At 33.1% G+C, this 19,398-nt stretch overlaps 1 protein-coding gene across 1 annotated transcript; it reads left to right on the forward strand.

Annotated features, from left to right (window-relative positions):
* The first annotated feature begins 9,884 nt into the window (after window positions 1-9,884).
* LOC146934952 (D-isomer specific 2-hydroxyacid dehydrogenase family protein) lies at window positions 9,885-17,387 on the forward strand. Its single transcript, XM_085750194.1, has 10 exons — window positions 9,885-10,103; window positions 11,061-11,199; window positions 13,119-13,263; window positions 13,352-13,479; window positions 14,239-14,310; window positions 15,292-15,421; window positions 15,515-15,621; window positions 15,821-15,862; window positions 16,746-16,958; window positions 17,139-17,387. Exons 1-10 carry the CDS (start codon window positions 10,000-10,002, stop codon window positions 17,205-17,207), a joined length of 1,149 nt encoding a protein of 382 aa, XP_085606320.1. The 5' UTR covers window positions 9,885-9,999; the 3' UTR covers window positions 17,208-17,387.
* Window positions 17,388-19,398: the final 2,011 nt, after the last annotated feature.

The raw sequence follows: 19,398 nt of genomic DNA on the forward strand, positions 1-19,398 counted from the left end.
TTTATTTGATTTCATAAAATCAAACCAAATCTTCTGCCTAGTGGCAAACTAAAAATAAACTTTACACATCCTAATTATATAACGAAATTGAATTATTGAAGTTAAAAACAGTCCTCGTGGGATCGATATTTTTACTACTTCGATAGTATTTGGTGCACTTGCCAAACATCTATCAATAAACGTCCAAAGCTCGATGAGGGGAACATATCATTCACTTGGGTGGAGTTAAAGAACGACAAAAACGTGACGAGTATGTTTTGGGAGCACACCAAGTTCCAATGGATCGATATGCGGGTGACGTTGCTGAGATCAACTGAAGATATCATCAACAGCTTGATTCCGCCAGAAGATCGTCATTAGTTAGGGTAAGGTGCATTCAAACTACAACATTTGTCTCACCTCTGAAATGGGGTAATTCAAACTTGCCAAACGGCGAGGACTCAAGCATTTCGCTCAGCATTTATGTTTTTCCTTTGAAAAGATTAAATTTTTGTTTGGCTGGTTTAGATGAAGGTATTAAGTGTCAAGGAATGGACCTGATTTCGGTGGCACTGGAATACATTCATTTAAGTCAAGCCTAACAAAAATTTATTCTTTTCAAAGGAAGGCATGAATGCTGAGCGAAATGCTTGAGTCCTGTTGTTTGGCAAGTTTGAATTTACCCCATTTCAGAGGTAAGACAATTGTTGTAGTTGGAATGCACATTCCAACTACAACAATTGTCTTCCTTTGGATGGGGTCATTCAAACTAGTTAAATGGCAGGACATCGACATTCGTCCGAGAGTGTTTTTGTTCCATTCTAAGTGTTAATTTCTTGTTGGCTTCGTTTAAATGATGGTATCGAAGTGTCAAGGTCTAGACCTCATTCCGTTGGCACTTAGATACTATCATTTTAAACCAAGACCAACAAGAATTTAACATTTGGAATGGAACAGAAGCACTTCTGGACGAATGTCGGAGTCCTGCTTTTTAGCTAGTTTGAATTGACCCCATTCAGTGGTAAGATAATTGTTGTAGTTGGGAGGTACATTTCCGAATGTAATGTAATGATAGTTGACGTACATTTCTTTTACGTAATGTAATGTAATGATACCACAATGTAATGTAACGTAAATGAAATTATATCCAAATAAAATTGTCTAAAAATTAATGTTGTGTACTTATTATAATTTACTTATTCGATACGCAATATTTATTCGAATTCACGCTATCGCAATTTTTATTCTAATTTCCTTTATTTGAATTTATTAATTCAATACAATTTATTAATTCAATACGCAATCATAAAATAAATATAAAAAAAAATAAGGAAAGGAAGAAGATTCATAGGGGGGGAGAGTGAGAATGAGAGATGGTGTGAGGAAATGGGGAAGTTTGGGAGTGTATTTATAGGGGGAGATTGTAACTCACACCCAGGATTTACACTAGCGTGAGTTAACTCACGCACAGGTTAACACTAGCGTGAGTTAACTCACGCTAGTTAGGCCGGTGGTCACAACTCAAGAACACATTTGTTGGACTTTGGTCGGTTATTCAACCATATGGTTTTATTGTGTTTTACACTTTTTTTTTACTGTTTTTGACTGAATTTAGTGCATATAAAACCTATGCACTAAACAATTTTCAATTAGGCCTTCATTTTTTTTTTTGGTTACATTTAAGGCCTATATTCTAAATTAATTTATTAACTTTATTCTAAAATATTTTGTTTACATTATTCTAAATTATTTTCTTAACTTTATACTAAATTATTTTATTAACATTATTCTGAAATATTTTCTTAACATTATTGTAAATTAGTTTGTGCACATTAATCTAAATTAATTTATTAACTTTATTCTAAATTATTTTGTTTACATTAATCTAAATTATTTTCTTAACATTATTCTAAATTATTTTATTAACATTATTCCGAAATTATTTTGTTAACATTATTCTAAATTATTGATTCAATATTATTCTTTAAATAAATACAAATATAAATAAAAGTAAATGGACTAAATTATAAAAGCAAATGGACTACATATAAATAAAAGCAAATGGACTAAATATAAATAAAAGTAAATATAACAATATTTTATTTTATTAATAATTCGTACATTACAACAATTGTCATACAATAATGTTGAACTTATTCACTAAATCTACTTATTTTCTCCTTTTTGGGGTAAAAATAGTGAGCAGCCTTCTTGGGGAAAATACTTCATCAACCCTTGGGCTAAATTTAAATCTGGTTTTTTTTTACCACAAGAAGTTCTTTTTACCCACGGTAAAAAGTTTCTGCGGTTATGTTATACCCTAATTTTGGACCTAAAAATACTTGTTCAAAATTTTCTTTCATCTTTGATATATGTCCATTACTCTTGAAGAATTGCCAATTTGCTATTGTTTACACTGACATTTTACTCTGCTTGCTCTCCCTATTTAGCTTTAAAAATCTTTTCAACTGTGTATTTGTCTATGTTTTCTTGCATTTCAAGTCATCCAAAATGTTTTTCTTGCATTTCAAGTCATTTGAATTTGTCTCTGATCAATTGCATATTTCTCTGCATTTTATTTCAACATAATTTGCAAAATTCATGAAGAGGGGCATTTTAGTCATTTCCTATGTTAAAATTTCTTTCAATCTTTGAAAAATTGTCCCTGAGTCCTTTCAATTGGTTTGAATGAATTTTTGTTTAATTCCATGTTAAAATCCATTTCAAAAAATTGCATCTGAGTCATTTTGAGTCAGTTTAGCCCTAGGGGCATTTTAGTCATTTTCTGTTTCAGAACTCCTTTTAATCCCTAAAAATTGTCTCTGAGTCTTTTAATTTCCTTGTATAAACTCTTGATTGAATTCCCTGTTAAAAACCATTTTAAAATTGCATTTGAGTCATCTTGAGTCATTTTAGTCTCTAGGGGGCATTTTGGTCATTTCACACGAACTTTTGACAGAGAGAGGTTACTTTAAAGTACCTCATTTATTAGTTGGTTCATTTTAGTCCGTTTTGTTATTTTTAATCGTTTCACTTTACGTTATTTTCCACTTACCAATTTTTAATCCAATTTTATTTTTCATTTTAGTCCTAAAGTTTCTAAAATTGCACTTTAATCCTTCTTTGCATTTTATTTTTCTTTAAAAGTCTCATTATTTGCATTTTGGTCCTTTTTTTCCATTTCAGTCTTTTAAGTCTTTTTTTTCAAATTACAATTAAGTCCTTTAGTCTATTTTGCAGTCCAGTCCCTTTAGTTTCAATAATTGCAGATAGGTCCTCAAGTCAACAGCCCCAAACTCAGCAAGGCTAAGTTCAAAATCCACGTGCATGCCAGCTCACTATTGGTCCAGAAAGCCACATGTCAGGCTATAAAAGGGTCCAATTATCACAATTCCAGTCAGATTGAGCCACATCACAAACACGTTTCTATTCCCATTTTCCAAAAAAATGAATCAAAGTCCCAAATTCACATGAACTTCATCAAGAACACATGAACCAGAAACCATAACCGTTTTCCAATTTCATCAATCTCGAACGAATTCATCACAAAAACTCATCAATTCACAACAATTTTCATACTGATTCACCACAGAACAACCAGAAATTCAGAAATCACCAAGAACATTCATCAAACCCTAATTTCCAGAATCAAGAATTAATAATCAATTGCGACAAGTTGAATGTGGTTCTCAGAGATTCAACACTGAATCATCATCATGGAACCCTAGCCACTGCAATTCAAGCACAAGTTGTACGATCACAGTGAGGAAGAGAAGAAGAAGGATCGAAGGAAAAGAATCAGGCCAGGGTAGAAGAAGAAGAAGAACTTCACCGGTTCATTTTTCAACAAACAGCGAATCACTTACCAGAAGCTTAGAGAAGGCGAAGTCCTCTTTCATCTTCTCCCTCAAATCTCCGATTAAACTCAGGTAAACTCGTCTTCCTTTTTCATTTTTCAATTTCCAGTTTCAAATCACGTTCGAACAACAGAACGGTGTAGATCGAAGAGCAAACGGTTTAGATTCGAAAAAGATTCAAGAAAACGTTGAAACCGTAAAAGTTTAGATGTAGATCTACACCGATCTATTAGGTTTTGAGGAAAACGAGTAGCATATTTGAACTCAGGACGAAGAAGACAATCCAAAAGTGTAAAAAGGATTCAAAAACAACGGAAATTCAACTCCGGTGCGGCGGCGCTAAAGCCAGCCACCGCACCGGAGGAAGCTCCGGTCGTCTTCTCCGGCCTGCAAGTTGCAGAGCTCAGAGGATCTTAGAGAGAGAGAGAGAGAGAGGAAGCGTAGAGAGAGAAAGGAGAAGAGGAAATGAATCAGGCCGGTGGTTCTATGCTTATATAAGCACATGAACCGGTCCGGTTCATTTTGGATCATCCCTTCTCCAATCTACGCCGTCTGATGAGCGGTTTGCCACGTGTATGCTCGGGATTCTTTGTTTCTGTGCACCTGAACCAGTCTATCATGCGCTATGCACTCTCAGCCCTTGGATCTAGGGTTTTGATGGAGCTGGATCAATCCAACGCCTCTGAGGCATCTGGATAGTCCAAGATCCATCAAGAACCTTGGGCTTGGGCCTTGTTGTACTGGTTTTCGTTTCTTGCTATTGCTTTTACTACTTCAACACTGTTTACTTAATATTTGCACCTCTATTTCATCAAAAAACCTTTAAAAAATTCCTAGAAATTTCCTACATGTTCTTGACAATTTTCTTGACATTTTTGTGATATTTTTATATGTTAAAACTTGAGGGAAAATATGTGTGGTGTTTCTTGCTAATTGTTCACTGTTTTTGTTAAAATTTGTGGAGTTTTACATGTTCTTGAGCTTAAAAATCCTTTAAAAATTCTAAAAAAATTCATGAATGTTTCTTGTTAGTTTTGTGATATGTTTGTGATGATTTTGCCTAAAAAAATTGATAAGAATAATGTGATGATTTTCTTACTATTTTGTGATATTTTATATTAAAAACTTGTGAAAAAGGCATGTTCTTGATTCCTAATCATGATACATGATATTGATTTGTGAAGTGTGATTTTGTAATGAATTTCTTGCTGTTTTGAAGTGTTTACTGTATGTGAATATATTGTATGTGTTTGCTTGTTTTACAAGTCATGTAAATATTTGTTTGTGAAAATAAAGTGCCAAGTATGTCTAAAATATATCATGATTCTTGACTTGAATGTGTTCTTATAATTCTCATATCATTGATTGTAATAAAACCTTTAGAAAATTGTCATGATGTGAGGATTATAGGTCATATAATTGCTTTGATGTTATGGTAAACTTTAGGCATATTTTGCTACTTTTAGGTTAAGAGTTTTGTTATCTTTTTGTCAAGTTTTTTAGTGTTTGTTTTGCTTTTAATTACCATTCTATTATGTCTTATGCTACTAACCACTTTACTTCATGATTCCATAAGCATATTCCATCCTTCAATCTTAGTTCCATTTCTTGAATTTTAATTCTCATGCCAAGACTTAGAATGTAAAGACCTAGGAATTTCGTAATTTCCTTTATGTCCATTATTGATTAAATTGTACTTAGAGATCAAACTTTCGTTGAAAATGAGGTATTTTTGGAGGGGAAGAAGATAAAGTTTGTGATGAAGTGTTTCTTTCTGGGAATCATATGCTTGCATATATATTCCCTCCGGTCCTATTTATAAGAGAAAGTTGACTTTTTAGATACATTGAATAATGTATGTATCTAGTCAAGAACCTAAACCAAATACATAAATTGTTTAATGTATCTAAAAAGTAAATTGTCTCTTGTAAATAGGACCGGAGGGAATATATATATATATATATATATATATATATATATTTATATATAATATTTCAAATTTTTATAATCTGAAACGTAAAAACACAGTTTAGATTATAGAATCCGAAGTGTGTAATTTTGAAAAATAAATGGTAAACTGACAGAGGACAATGTCGAAGGATAACATGGTTGTTTTGGATTCTCTTATCCATAAATATAAAGATACGAGGCGAACAAGAAGGTTGAAAGGCGATAAAAAAAATAAAAAAATTCTCATGTTTTGTCAAGATAAGCCATTAGTCAGGCCAATAGAACTTGGTCTATCAACCTCCTTCTATCTTTGCACCCTAAGGAGGGCTATCTCCTTCTATCTTTGCACCGCAAGGAGGGCTATCAACAACTTATTTTTAGAACTCCATATCCGATCTTAAGATTATTTTTTTTTAAAGATGTCGGCCTTAGGATTGACTAGCAACAAACTCTTTTCTTATACAGAAGTAACATACTCCATTAACATACTTCTTGAAAGAAAAGTTCATTAACACACATTTTTTAATACAAATTTTTTTATTGTTTAATATTTACATTTTTTTTGAAAGAATTGTTTAAAACTTACATGTATTTCATCATATATTGTAAGTCTCATATAAGTTAAGTAGGATTCGTATAAGTTATAATCAATCAAAGAGATGTATTGAAATTTATGTGTTAAAGACGATGTTGCTATCCTCTAAAAAAGATTGCTTTACTATCCTTATTCTATGATTAAAAAATATTTTATGATGAATTTACGAGTGCAAATATATCACAGTCGGCCTTTAAAAAAAATAATATCACAATCAATAATGCGCATACAAACAGTGAAAAAAATAATTATTCTGATACAACCAAAAAATATTTTTTATTTCAATAAATTAGTATATTTTAGGATAAAAAACAAATAGGATTTTTTTTTTATAAAAATACCCTCTTATTTGTTTTTTTTTTGTTTTTATCTTGAAAAATAACTTTTGGGAGTTATCTCTTGAAATCTTTTGAAACATAAAAAATCTATTTTGCGTATTTGTGGCAACAAAAAAGAAACACTCACCACAATTATAAGCGTGTTCATGAGTTCCGTTTAATTAGTTTTGGTCAAACTCACTATCCCATCCATTATTACTTGAAATTGATATTGAAAATCGTGCATCCAACCTCTTAAAAATTTACTTTTTATCTTTTAAATATGAAAAATGTTAACTTGTGCCCTTGGGGCATAAGTTAAGAAACCAAAAGTAAAAGTTTTTTTTTTGAAAATTGTGCATTCAATATCTTGAAAGTTTCAAAAACTATATTTTTAACATAAAATTTATTACTCCCTCCGTTCCTTTTTAAGTGTCACTTTTGGAGAATTTTTTTGTTCTTATTTAAGTGTCACTTTACATGGTTCAATGCAACATTAAATGTTATTTTACTAATATTACCCTTATTTATTATTGCGGAGAGAGAAATATATGTAATGGGATATTAAATAAATAAGGTTATTATAGTAAAAATAGAAATTATTGTATCAAAAGTAGCAACATTTATTGATTGTCTTGGTTTATGTAAAATGTCAAAATGTGACAATTAAAAAGAAACGGATGTAGTACTTTATTCTATTTTAAATTCCTTAACTTGTGCCCTGGACACAAGTTAACATGACCCTTTAAATATATAAACTCACATATACTTTTTATCCTATTGATGAGGTGTGCTTAGATTGTCGTAAGGCGTGCCATAATACATTTGGAAAGCATGTAGCTCATTGTAAGAAGTTTTCTCACTTCAAATACATGCATGAATTTGTTAGAGATGTTCTTTTTGATATAGTCAAACGAGCGGGAGAATCTGTGAAGAAAGAGGCACCTACGAACTTCTTGTTTAACCCACGTGATGGAAGATCGATGCTTAAGCTATCATATGTTATCGTGTACATGTGGGTAGAAGAAAAATATGCATGGATTTGACTGAGGGTTCACCACTTGTGGCATTGGGGACCAAGACTTTTACGGTGGGGGCGAACAACCCTCAAAGCCGCATCAAGTAAATTGGTCAAGAACGAGAAAATGAGTTCTGACAATCAACATGCATAACAATAATAACAAGATCATGCATAAAGTTGAAAGGATCTTTCTAACACCATATCTTGTTGACCTTTTACATATAGTTCAAAAGGTCATACATAACAATATTATGTCTCGTAGGTTCATAAATATTGTGTTTACGAATATTAACTTTGTCATCCAAAAAGATTTAGCCTCGCAACTTACTACTTGTTCGTTTTCCACACATGTGTGATTTTTCATTTAAATTGATCGTTATATTTAAAAATAAAATAATAATTCGAACAAGAAACATAAAAACATCAATTCTTGAATTACTTTCACTATAAATAAAAATATGTATCTAATGAGTATTTACCTTCTGCCAAATTCAGTTATAGATGATATAGAGAAGATGATCAATACATTCTAGTGGGGAGGAAGGAGTAACAACCGAGGGATTAAATGGATGGCATGGGAATGAGTGGCATGCCCCAAAGAGTTTGGTGGAATGAGGTTTCAGAATTTCGAAGCTTTTAATCTCGCTATGGTAGCTAAGAAATGATGGAGCTTTCTGTCTAAACCCGAATCTCTGGTTGCTAGAGTTTTAAAATCGAGATACTTTCCTCGGTGTTCTTTTTTGGGGGATAAACTCGGTAATAACCCGAGCTTTTCTTGGCGGAGTATTTGGAATTTGCGTTAGTTACTTTTATATGGTTGTAGGTGGACAAATGGACATGGGTAGCAGGTCAGCGTCATGAATGATCCATGGGTTTGAGGTGTTCATGGTAGCTGGATTCAATCTCCACAAAGCCAAGATGTGCATAGTTTGCGTGTGTCTGATATGATAGCTGATTAGGAACGAGTTTGGGACATTGATAAGATTGAATATTTGTTTTCAGATAATATGTGGCAAGTTATTCTCGACATACCACTGTTTACGGAAGTTCAGAATGATAGAATATGCTAGAACATAACGGGAGGTACTTTGTGGGTTGTACGGTGGCGTGTGAGAGTTGGTATTGGGCAGTACTTTCGACTGTGCTGCAAACGCGAGTTGGAACTGAGAGCAGTTTGACAGATTTTGTTTTTGACATATGTTGTTCAGAAATTCGAGACATTGTTTGGCAGATGGCTTTACTTCTTTGGCAAATTTGGGCTGCATGCAATGATGTCATTTGGAATGACGTTCATCATACTTCAACAAGCATTGGAAGGACAACACTAGATGCATGACAACAATGGCAAGAGATTCATAAACATCCCTCACCACCGGTTGTGCAACATGTGTAGAATAGAGTGCAAGACAACAACCCAGTTTGGGAGAAACTGCGTAAGACGGGGTTAAAGTGCAATGTGGATGTCGCGCTCCATGCTGGTAACCATCTTACATCTTTTGCATGTTGTGTTAGAGACTCCCATGGGCAATTTATTCGGGCTCAAACAAAATGGTAGCGGGGCAAATATGACAGTGTTGGAGGGGGAGGCTATAACCTTACTTGATGTCATTCACTTTGCTGATGTGAACAGATGGGACCGAGTTGTTTCTAATATTATTTATCACTTATCTTTACATTCCAACTTCAAGGTGAAGTTTGTTAGGAGACAAGCCAACATTGTTGCTCATACTTTAACTCGAGTGGCCTGTTCTTGGGCTAGTCACCGTATTTTTAATTCTTATCCTTCTTGTATTGAACATTGGTTGATCAAAGGTAATAGTTAATTTTGCTTTGGTAAAAAAAAATGTATCAATGATGAAAAAAAAAATATATATTTTAGGGTTAATTAAGCAAATGGTCCTTATAAATATTCAGAATTTTGTTTTTAGTCCCTACAAAATAAAATCACACTTTTTAGTCCCTATAAAATTTTTCATCAGCATTTTTGGTCCCTATAAAATTTTCCATTAACATTTTTAGTCCCTGTCAAAAATTTCCATCAACATTTTTGGTCCCTAAAATGCTTAAGAAAAATGACACAAAGACTAAAAAGTGTGATTTTATTTTGTAGGGACTAAAAACAAAATTGTGAATATTCATAGGGACTAAAAACTTAATTAAACCTATATTTTATTCTCATGAATTCCCCTGTTCATATATACACCACCATGCGCATAGAAACATTGAAGAAAGTAAGATAGTAATTATTTTGGTATATAATAAAATAAAATAAAAAAGAAAATGAGAAGAGAAAGGGTGTTGTACTTGTTGAGGAGAACCAAATCTTTGTTTCAACGAAAATCCCAACACTCACTTCTCTTCTCTACAACAACTCAAGATTCGAGGTTCGTATGTTTCTTTTAACATTTTTGTTCTTGTTCGAATGACTCAAATTTCAGTTTCACTATTCGCAATTCACTCTGTTTTGTTTGAATGGATGAAGATGAAACCAATGAGGCTTTTAGATTTTTTGTTTTAAATTCACAATAGAAAAATTGAAGATGCACGAAAGTGTAAAGTAGTTTTACACTGACATCCAATGAGCATATTGTATTCTGCAAAATTACAAGATATTTTGAGATTAAGGCCCTGTTTTGGTAAACAGCTTATTTGTAGCTTATATAGCACAAGCACTTACTATGATAAGCTCTTATGCATAAGCTATTTCTATAATAAAATGTGAAATAAAGTTAAATTAATTTTGTATATGTTATAAGTTGTTTTCACAAGCTATCTAAGCTGACAAAAGCTTATGAAAAATGTCGTAAGCTGTGTTTATAAATTATCCCAAACAGTCTCACAAAGCTTATGTAAGTAGATAAGCTCACATAAGCCAATCCAAACAGACCCTAGTCGTATGACATGACAGATTCTAAATTCAATATCATTAGGCTTGCAGTTTAGCTACATTGACATCCAATGAGTATCTTGTATTTCACCTAATCACAAGAAAGTTTGAGATTAGGGTCCTGTTAATAAGTTGTTTTCATAAGCTATCTTGGTGAATTTATGAAAATAAGCTGAAAAAAGCTTATGAAAAAAGTCATAAGCTGTTTTCACAAGTTATTCCAAACGGTCTCATACAACTTATGCCAGTAGATAAGCTCGTTAAGCCAATCCAAACAGGCCTTAGTTGTATGACATGCCAGATTGATGGTTTCTTATTGGATGACAGTGTAAAACTATTTTACAATGTCAGTGCATGCCCACTAGATTCTAAATTCAATGTAATTAGGCTTGCAGTTTAGTTAAATTTTATTTCATATTTTCTAAGCTATAATTTCAATATTGGTGCTGTGTAGGAAAAATCTGATGGAGAGAAACGGGAGCATGATAAACGATGTTGAGAGAAAAACGACTCGTGTTTTGTTTTGTGGACCTCAGTTCCCATGTTCTCATCTATATACAACAGAGTATTTGCAGAATCATCCATCTATCAAGGTACATCTCTATTAGGGTAATGCACATATTGCAACTTTTTTTCAACCTTTTTTCATTTTGATATTTTCTCTTCTTTTTCTTATGTTGATGTTTTAACTTTTAAATGTCGTGGATGTAAGAAAGATAGATAAAAACAGCATGTTGAATTCTACTACTAAATAAAACAATAGTGATGAATGGTATTATAACTGCCTTTTGCATTTTTAATCTTGTTGGGTTATTTATACGAGATCATCCTCTAACCAAGTGGATGGTCTCGAGTGATTAATGAGCTTCAGTTAAGGCCGAATCGATTTGGAATACCCAAATTTGATTCCTGGCTGGAACAATCCTTAGTCAGACGTACCTTCTAGCCGAATTTCAGATTACCAAGGCCCTGTGAACCGAAGAGTTAAAACCAAAGGAATTATGGGATCATCCTCTTAGTTTTTAGGTTATTTCAAGCCTAAATATAACAGAAATTTGATGAATAAAAACATAGTTTGTTACGTTAAGTGGCTTCCTATTTGACTTATAGTAAAGTAGATTACCCCACACCGTAGAATTATGAAATAAGAAAGATGTGTTTTTTGATCCAGAGGCAATCCAATTCATATTTTGACAATATATTTGAATGAAAAGCCTCTTGTGTAAAACAGGGTAAGGCTGCGTACAATACACCAAATGGTGGGACCCCTTCCCGGACCCTGCATATGCGGGAGCTCTAGTGCACCGGGTTGCCCTTTTTATATTTGAATGAAAAGCCAAAGTTCCGTGACTGTACTATTCAATTTGGTTAACATATTACTTAGATTGAATTAAGTTTCTTCGGTGCTTTCCTTTGAACTGCTTTATGACGGATGAGATGCCAATCTGACAATCACTGGAACTGGTGTGATGGAATCCTATTTTTCTTCATTTCAAATTAGTGTTGTATCGTTACTCAGTCATATTTCGTTATATCTAAATTGGTGTTCTATCATTTGGGTTAACTTCCTGGATTTAAAGGAAGGGAATTTAAGTGGCCAGCGGTATTCTGTAAGAAACTATGTTAAGGGTATCCAATCTAATGGAGTCGTTGGAGAAGAATGTTGAAGGGCTAGCTTCTGGGTTGGCATGAGTAGTGGAATGAATGGAGGCCAATTCAGAGCGACTATTAGTGAAGATGCAAAAACTGCTTGGTCAAAGATAAACAGACGGGCACGGAATTTCTAATGTACAATTAAACTGCTTGGAGACTGCAACATCCAAAACTGAGCTGTAGCAGCAGGAGTGATGAATACAGAATGACAGTTAAGAAACAGGAGTTACCAGCTTTTGATGGGGAAAATCCTGTTGTGCAAGAAATTTAATGTCTGGTTTGAAGGTCTGCACCATTTAACGTATCAAGAACCGATGGAGAGGAAAAGCAATGGCATATGCTTTGGGTGCGGAGAAAGGTTCCGTCCCTCACATCAATGTTCAGAGAAACAATTAAAATTGGTGATCTTGGGTGGTAGCACAGAAGTAAATGAAGAGAGGGTAATAGTGGTTATGGACAGAGCTGATTCTTATGTGCAGGAAATGATGGAATCAGCCAACAACATAGGAAACAATGTTTCAGTAGTAGTTATCTTTAGGACGTAATAAGTGGCAGAATTATGTAAAATGATATCTAATATCTATCATATGTTCATTTTAGTGCTATCGTTATTCAGTCCTATTTCCTTAATTTAAATTGGTATCTATCATGGGGCTTGTGGTTTTACACTATCCATTTTATATGTACTTGCTACTCTTGTTGATGCAGTTACATGTAGTTTAAGCTGATACATACAATATCTTGATTCTTGATTGTACTTGAGTTGCAGTCATTCCTACCACTTTCGTATTACACTTGGAAGAAGTTTCATTCCAATTAATTTTAGGTTAGATAAATAAGCTGTCTATTGCATTTGTAGGTTGATGTTCTCCCGTTGGAAGAAATTCCCAAGGCTATTGCCAACTATCATGTTTGTGTAGTAAAAATGATGAAGCTAGATTCAAACATAATTTCTCGTGCAGTTCAGATGAAGCTTATAATGCAGTATGGTGTTGGGCTGGAAGGTACCGTGATTATTGTCAGTCGAGCTTTATTGATGGATTTCAGAAAGTTTCATTTTTTCCTCTGATTATTTATTATTTTTCCTCTTAGGTGTTGATATCGATGCTGCAACAAAGCATGGAATCAAAGTTGCTAGGATCCCCAGTGGTGCCACTGGAAATTCAGTTGCATGTGCTGAAATGGCCATATATCTAATGTTGGGTCTTCTCCGTAAGCAAGTATAGTATCTTCAATCTAGAAATAAAAGATGTCCATTATTTCTAAATGAGATTGCACGATGAAAATAACTATTTGTCCACATTTTTATTGACAAATATTTGAAAGCAAGGGGGATATAATTGAGAAGAAAATTCTTAGCCTGGTGATGTATAAGAATGTGTTTCAGTTACGCTATCCTGATGGAGATGACTCAATTGTTTTGCGACAGAATACTGTAGTTTATAGTATCGTCAATCTAAACTACTAGAAACTCTTTTAAAGGGGCACAAGAGATATGCCAAAATCTGCATGACAAAACCAGGAGCACTGAACAAATCAAATGTCAAAAAGAAACGAACCAATTGTAGAAACCATGTTCAGTTTTAAAGGCAGTCTTTCACTCATCGCCAATACAATTTTCTGGTAACCACCTCGCAGGTCAACTAAAAGAAACTGGATCCTCTAACATTATCTAACATGTCCTCATGTTTGGGTATGGGAAAGCCATAATTGCTTTGGCATAAGCTTGGGTTGAGTAATTTGTGTCTTCATCTAAACTTTGTTGACATAGTGAATTTTTGTTGATTAAACTACACTAAACCCTGCATCTTTTTCTCTTCTCGCCATTCCCTTTTGTGCACCTGGACACAAAATCTGTCATGCATCAATTTTGTGTTTGAGTTTCAACTTGCTAAGTATATGTACTATATAAATTTTTATATCAAAATATTTGCATTGAATGCTGTTTAATTTATGAAATATAATATTCGTATGTGCAGAATGAAATGCAGATTTCCATACAGCAAAGGAAGCTTGGAGAGCCTATCGGTGATACTTTATTTGGGAAAACTGTGAGTATATTGATTCTGTTTAGAATTTTGCATCTCATACTACTTTCTGTTATTGTTTAATATGCCATGGGACATTGCTTTTGATGATGGTTAGTTGCATGAGGATAGTTGCATACATTGATTAAAATGGATATCAACATATTCTACCGAAATAAAATCTATATTTCTACCTTAAAAAGGAGCGTGAAGTGGGTAGATGATCCAGGCAATAATTTTTTTAGGTGTCTGATGGACTTTGGTAATATTATGAATAACATATACTAAATATATATAGATAGTTTACTTTTGGAATATCCCGTTTCGTGAAAATTGATTGAATTAGGTTTTTTTTTGTTAAACAATGTTTTGTGAAACAAATTATAGTAGCAATGTACTATTCATGTGCTTCTAGGCTGTGTCTGGAGAGGCTCTGAAATTCATGTAAGGAGATCTAAAATTTATTTTAACATGTAACTTGTTCCTAGGAATCTCCTCTGAGCATTGCTTTAATTTTGATATATTTTTTTTTTTTTATCAAGGCTTGAATTTTAATATTAATTTTAATAGTTATCTCTAATAACAAGCAATTAGGGATACTACACATGAGTACGGGGCGATACAATTATGGTTAGTTGGGTTGTAAATAGGTCGAGTCAAACAAAACATTTGAAGGTATGATTGTGACTTGTATTCCCATATTTATATTTACTGAAATAGATCGGCTTGTTGGGTGTAAACGTTTTTTTAGACAATGTAAAGTCATGTATTTTTATCTACTTGACCTAGTTGATTCAGTAACTAAGATCGGCTCAAGCTAGGTCTGATGTAGGCTAGGCCATAGGCTCCATTGACCGGCCTAGCCTGTTCTGTTGAAACAATCGTTAAAGATCATATTTTCTCTATTTTACATTTGTTTCTTCCCTCATGTGGTGCAACTTTTACATCGTAGTATTTGCAAAAACTAAAACAGTGGAAAACTAATTTTTTTTCATGATAATGTAGATATTCATTTTGGGGTTCGGGAACATTGGAATTGATTTAGCACGGCGATTGAAACCATTTGGTGTAAAAGTTATTGCTACAAAGCGGAGTTGGGCTTCATATGCACAAAACACTATCGAATTAAATAGAAGTATTTTCCTTCCCTGTTCTCGTGGATTACTACTTTTTAATAAGACTAGTTTGTTCTTCTATTTATTAACGTATTCTATATTATTTGTTGAAGATGATGTTGATGATCTTGTTGATGTGAAGGGTAGTCATGAAGATATATATGACTTTGCAACGAAAGCTGACATTGTTGCTTGCTGCTTAAACTTAAACAGTGAAACGGTTGAACTTTCTCCAATCATTTATTTATTCGTTTTTAGTGAAGTTCCAAGCTTCTACTTCTGTTACTTCTAGCTAGGTTGCTTGCATATTAGTTTTTCATTACAATTTGCTTTTGGTTTTCAAAAAAACATTAACTAAGCCTAGTATGCTGGAATTTTTGGCATGCATACTTATTGACTTGGATATGATGTTTTTTCAGGCTGGTATTGTCAACAATAACTTCATTTCTTCCATGAAAAAGGTTTGTACCATCCAAGATTAACCCCTTAAATTTACTTATTTCATTTTTTAGGGAAGATAAGCTCATAATGTATGTTCAGGATGATAGGAACTGTGTCTATGTCTTTATTCTTTGGTATGTGTGCGTGCACACACACACACACACACACATGTAGGGTCAAGGTCCATTCTGTGTTTTAGGAACACAATAGAAATAGAGAAAATAATGGAGTGATTTTATTGTTTAACTGAAGAATGAGTTGTGGTATGATAAAAATCTGTCCTCCTGGGATGTTCCCTTACAATTGAGCCGTGGTTATGTTTACTTAATGAAGTTGCTAAAATTTCAGTGTGATAGCTTTTCCCTATGAACTATTCTTTGATTATATTCTCTTGTATTTTAATTCGCTTAGATTTTAGAACTAGACATAGTTTATATGACAGCCTATTCTCTACGAAATTAAAATTAGTAGCCCAAGGCTGTAAGTTGGAGGACATAGTGAGGTTCCAATCACATGCTGACTTGAGGATGATACATGTTGAAAGAATTTGACTGATATGATTTGTAGCAGAATAGACTTTTGATCAAGATAAGGGTAATTAATACTATCTTGATACATAGAAATAATGTATAACTGGAATTTGGAAAGATACGATTGCAGAAGTGATTTTATTTTTTTATCAGTAGGAATCAAACTCAGTATCCCGTAGTTTTAAGCACTCATACATCCTGCGCACCAACCTCTTGCGCTTGAACCCAGTAGTGATCGCAGACATTTCTTGTTGTTTTATATAGGCTAGATTGGGGAAGATATGATACTCGATCAAGATATGATTGCAGAAGTAAATGTCTAAAAGTTTATTTTGCTTGAAATAGTTGTAAGTTACGAATTCCTTTATTTCAGGGTGCCCTTCTGGTTAATGTTGCCAGAGGTCCTCTTTTAGACTATGAGGCTGTGGTCAAAAACCTTGAATCCGGACACTTAGGAGGGCTAGGAACCGATGTTGCATGGACGGAGCCATTTGATCCCGATGATCAGATATTGAAATTTAAGAACGTTATCATGACTCCTCATATTGCAGGCGTTACAGAACACTCCTATAGATCCATGGCTAAGGTTTGTGTGGCTGTTTCATATTCCACTTATTCCAGAATTATATGGATCTGTAAAAACTAAAGATATTTTTCCCTATGCTTAAAGTGCTTTTGTACTATTGATTTTGATTTTTTGATATAAAAAAAAAGAGCAAAACTACTGTGAAATCTGATACTTTTCTTGCCTGTTGTTTTACTATAGGTTGTTGGTGATGTGGTTCTTCAACTTCATGCTGGAAATCCTTTGACAGGAATTGAGTTAGTCAATTGAATTGGTGCAAAAAGTTCATAAAGTTCCTGTACTTTTTTGATAGTTTATGATCATTTTCAATGGTGTAGAAACACTTCTAACAGTATTTATAAAATTGAGACCTGGCAATGATTGTTCTGTATTGAGCATTTTGATTCTATTGTTCACGAAAACCAAATAAGACGGGTGATGTTTGTCTCATTATTACCTGTTTATTTAGCCAAGTTTATTTTCAGAAAACCAAATTGAGATGAGGTCCTCTGGTTTTCTAGAAAACCACATGTTCTGAAAGTGTTTACTTGTGTTTTTTAGATATGTACAAACACATCTAAAGTTGTGTGATGGTGGGAAAAGTTTCTCCCTTCCTATCCAAAACACCTCAAAGGGCAATAACAATTAGTAAACTTTAATTTGGATGAGTAATTCAACATGCATTAAAAACCTAAAGAATTGCTAGATGTAATGAAAATGGCTTGAAAACATACTTTTTCGTGTTAAGAGGAAGGCTAGGGTCTCATCTATTGGAGCCACATCTAAGAGTGAGTTAGAGTCAGGTGACCCTAGCGTTCCTCTTCATTTTAATATATGTAACATATTAAGTTGGGAAATGGTTGACTGATAAGAGCAGGTGACCACCTCTAATCATAACCTAAGAAAACTTTAGGGTTGTTTCACTTACTATTTATATCTAGCAGAATTAGATTCCATTTAAATTTGAAAATATCTTTTCAAACCATTTATCCCTCATGTCGAAATCTAGGGGTGACGAATCATCTTTTTTACAAAAACTTTAACCACTACTTTAACTCAATATCGCCTCATATTAGTGCGCGGATGTCACCTAGATGGGCATTTAGCAGATTTTGAGATATTAAAAAAGCATTTTTATTAAAAAATTATTATCATCTTCATACTAATCACACAATTTCTCGCCTTTTATATAACACCATGCTTAGTGTAATACTATCTCTGGTCTCTATTATAAGATTAAGTTCATTTTTTATGTTCATTCAGTAAATAAAGTATCAAGTTCTCAATATAGATCAAGTACGTCATTTACCGAATAAATCTAAAAAATAAACTATCTTATAATAGAGATCGGAATAGTAATAAAAAAACTATCATGAAAAGTTTACTCTAGTTTAAACTAAGTAAAGAGTTTCACGTATATATCCTAGATTATGAATTTTTTTTTTGTTGAGAAGTCTATGTTGTACACATTCAATATTTCCTCATACGTAATATGAATCATCAAGAGTTGTTCATCACAAGTAACCAACCTTATGTGTGAGGAAGATGTTACAACATGAATACTTTTCAATTACAAAAAATTTATATTTGCGGAATTCAAGTCCAGTACACCTATGTCTGTCCTGTCAGTGACAACATATTACATATATAGTATCGTGCAAGACAACAAAGTCAACAACCTTACCTGTCAAGTAAGTAACCCAGTCAGAAATTCGATATTGATAGACATTCAGGGTGCGTTTGTTTCAGCTTTATATAAAATAGATTTTGTGTCAAAAGAATCTAGAGATTTTTTTCTAGAGATTTTTTAAAAAATCTGAATCTATTTGTGTTTGCCTACTATCCATAAAAATCTATTTTTTTTTTAAAAAAAAATGAGTTCTAACATGCACATGTGTTATCTCCTTGTTGTTAAAAAAATAGATTTTGAGAAAAGCTAATCCTAATAGCTTTTCATTTTAGGGTCAAAATAGATTTTTTTGATAAAATGATTTTTCTAAAAATCCTAAACAAACACTTAAAAATGAAAAAAGTGATTTTTTTTAAGGGAAAAAATAGATTTTTTTTAAAAAAAATCTGAAACAAACGGGCCTTCAAACTGCCAAAACATTTACATAAAGCCAATAGGACAAATTCCTCTCTGCCTTTGCCAAAAGCTAGGAAGACATGGTAAGCAAAATAGTAAAAATTTACTCAAAAGGTTGATGTATTGATTACTTTCTTTCTTCTTGTAAATGCATTCAGTAGCATTAAGTATCCACTGGATGACCCATAATAGGGTAAGTAAGGTGATCCATATATCCAATGGCTTAAAACGTCTTCAGGTGAAGATTTGATATCAATTTCATTTGTGATTGATCTTAGTTTAATGTGATGATACAACTTAGTGTAGGCTTTCACAAAAGTCCAAATATTATGATAATTTACTGTTAGTTTTTGGGTATCATTTGTTGAATTTTTA

The sequence above is a fragment of the Medicago sativa genome, chromosome 3, assembly GCF_051527215.1.
Source record: "Medicago sativa cultivar Bolivia chromosome 3, Bolivia_mono, whole genome shotgun sequence".
NCBI classification, from domain to species: Eukaryota; Viridiplantae; Streptophyta; class Magnoliopsida; order Fabales; family Fabaceae; genus Medicago; species Medicago sativa.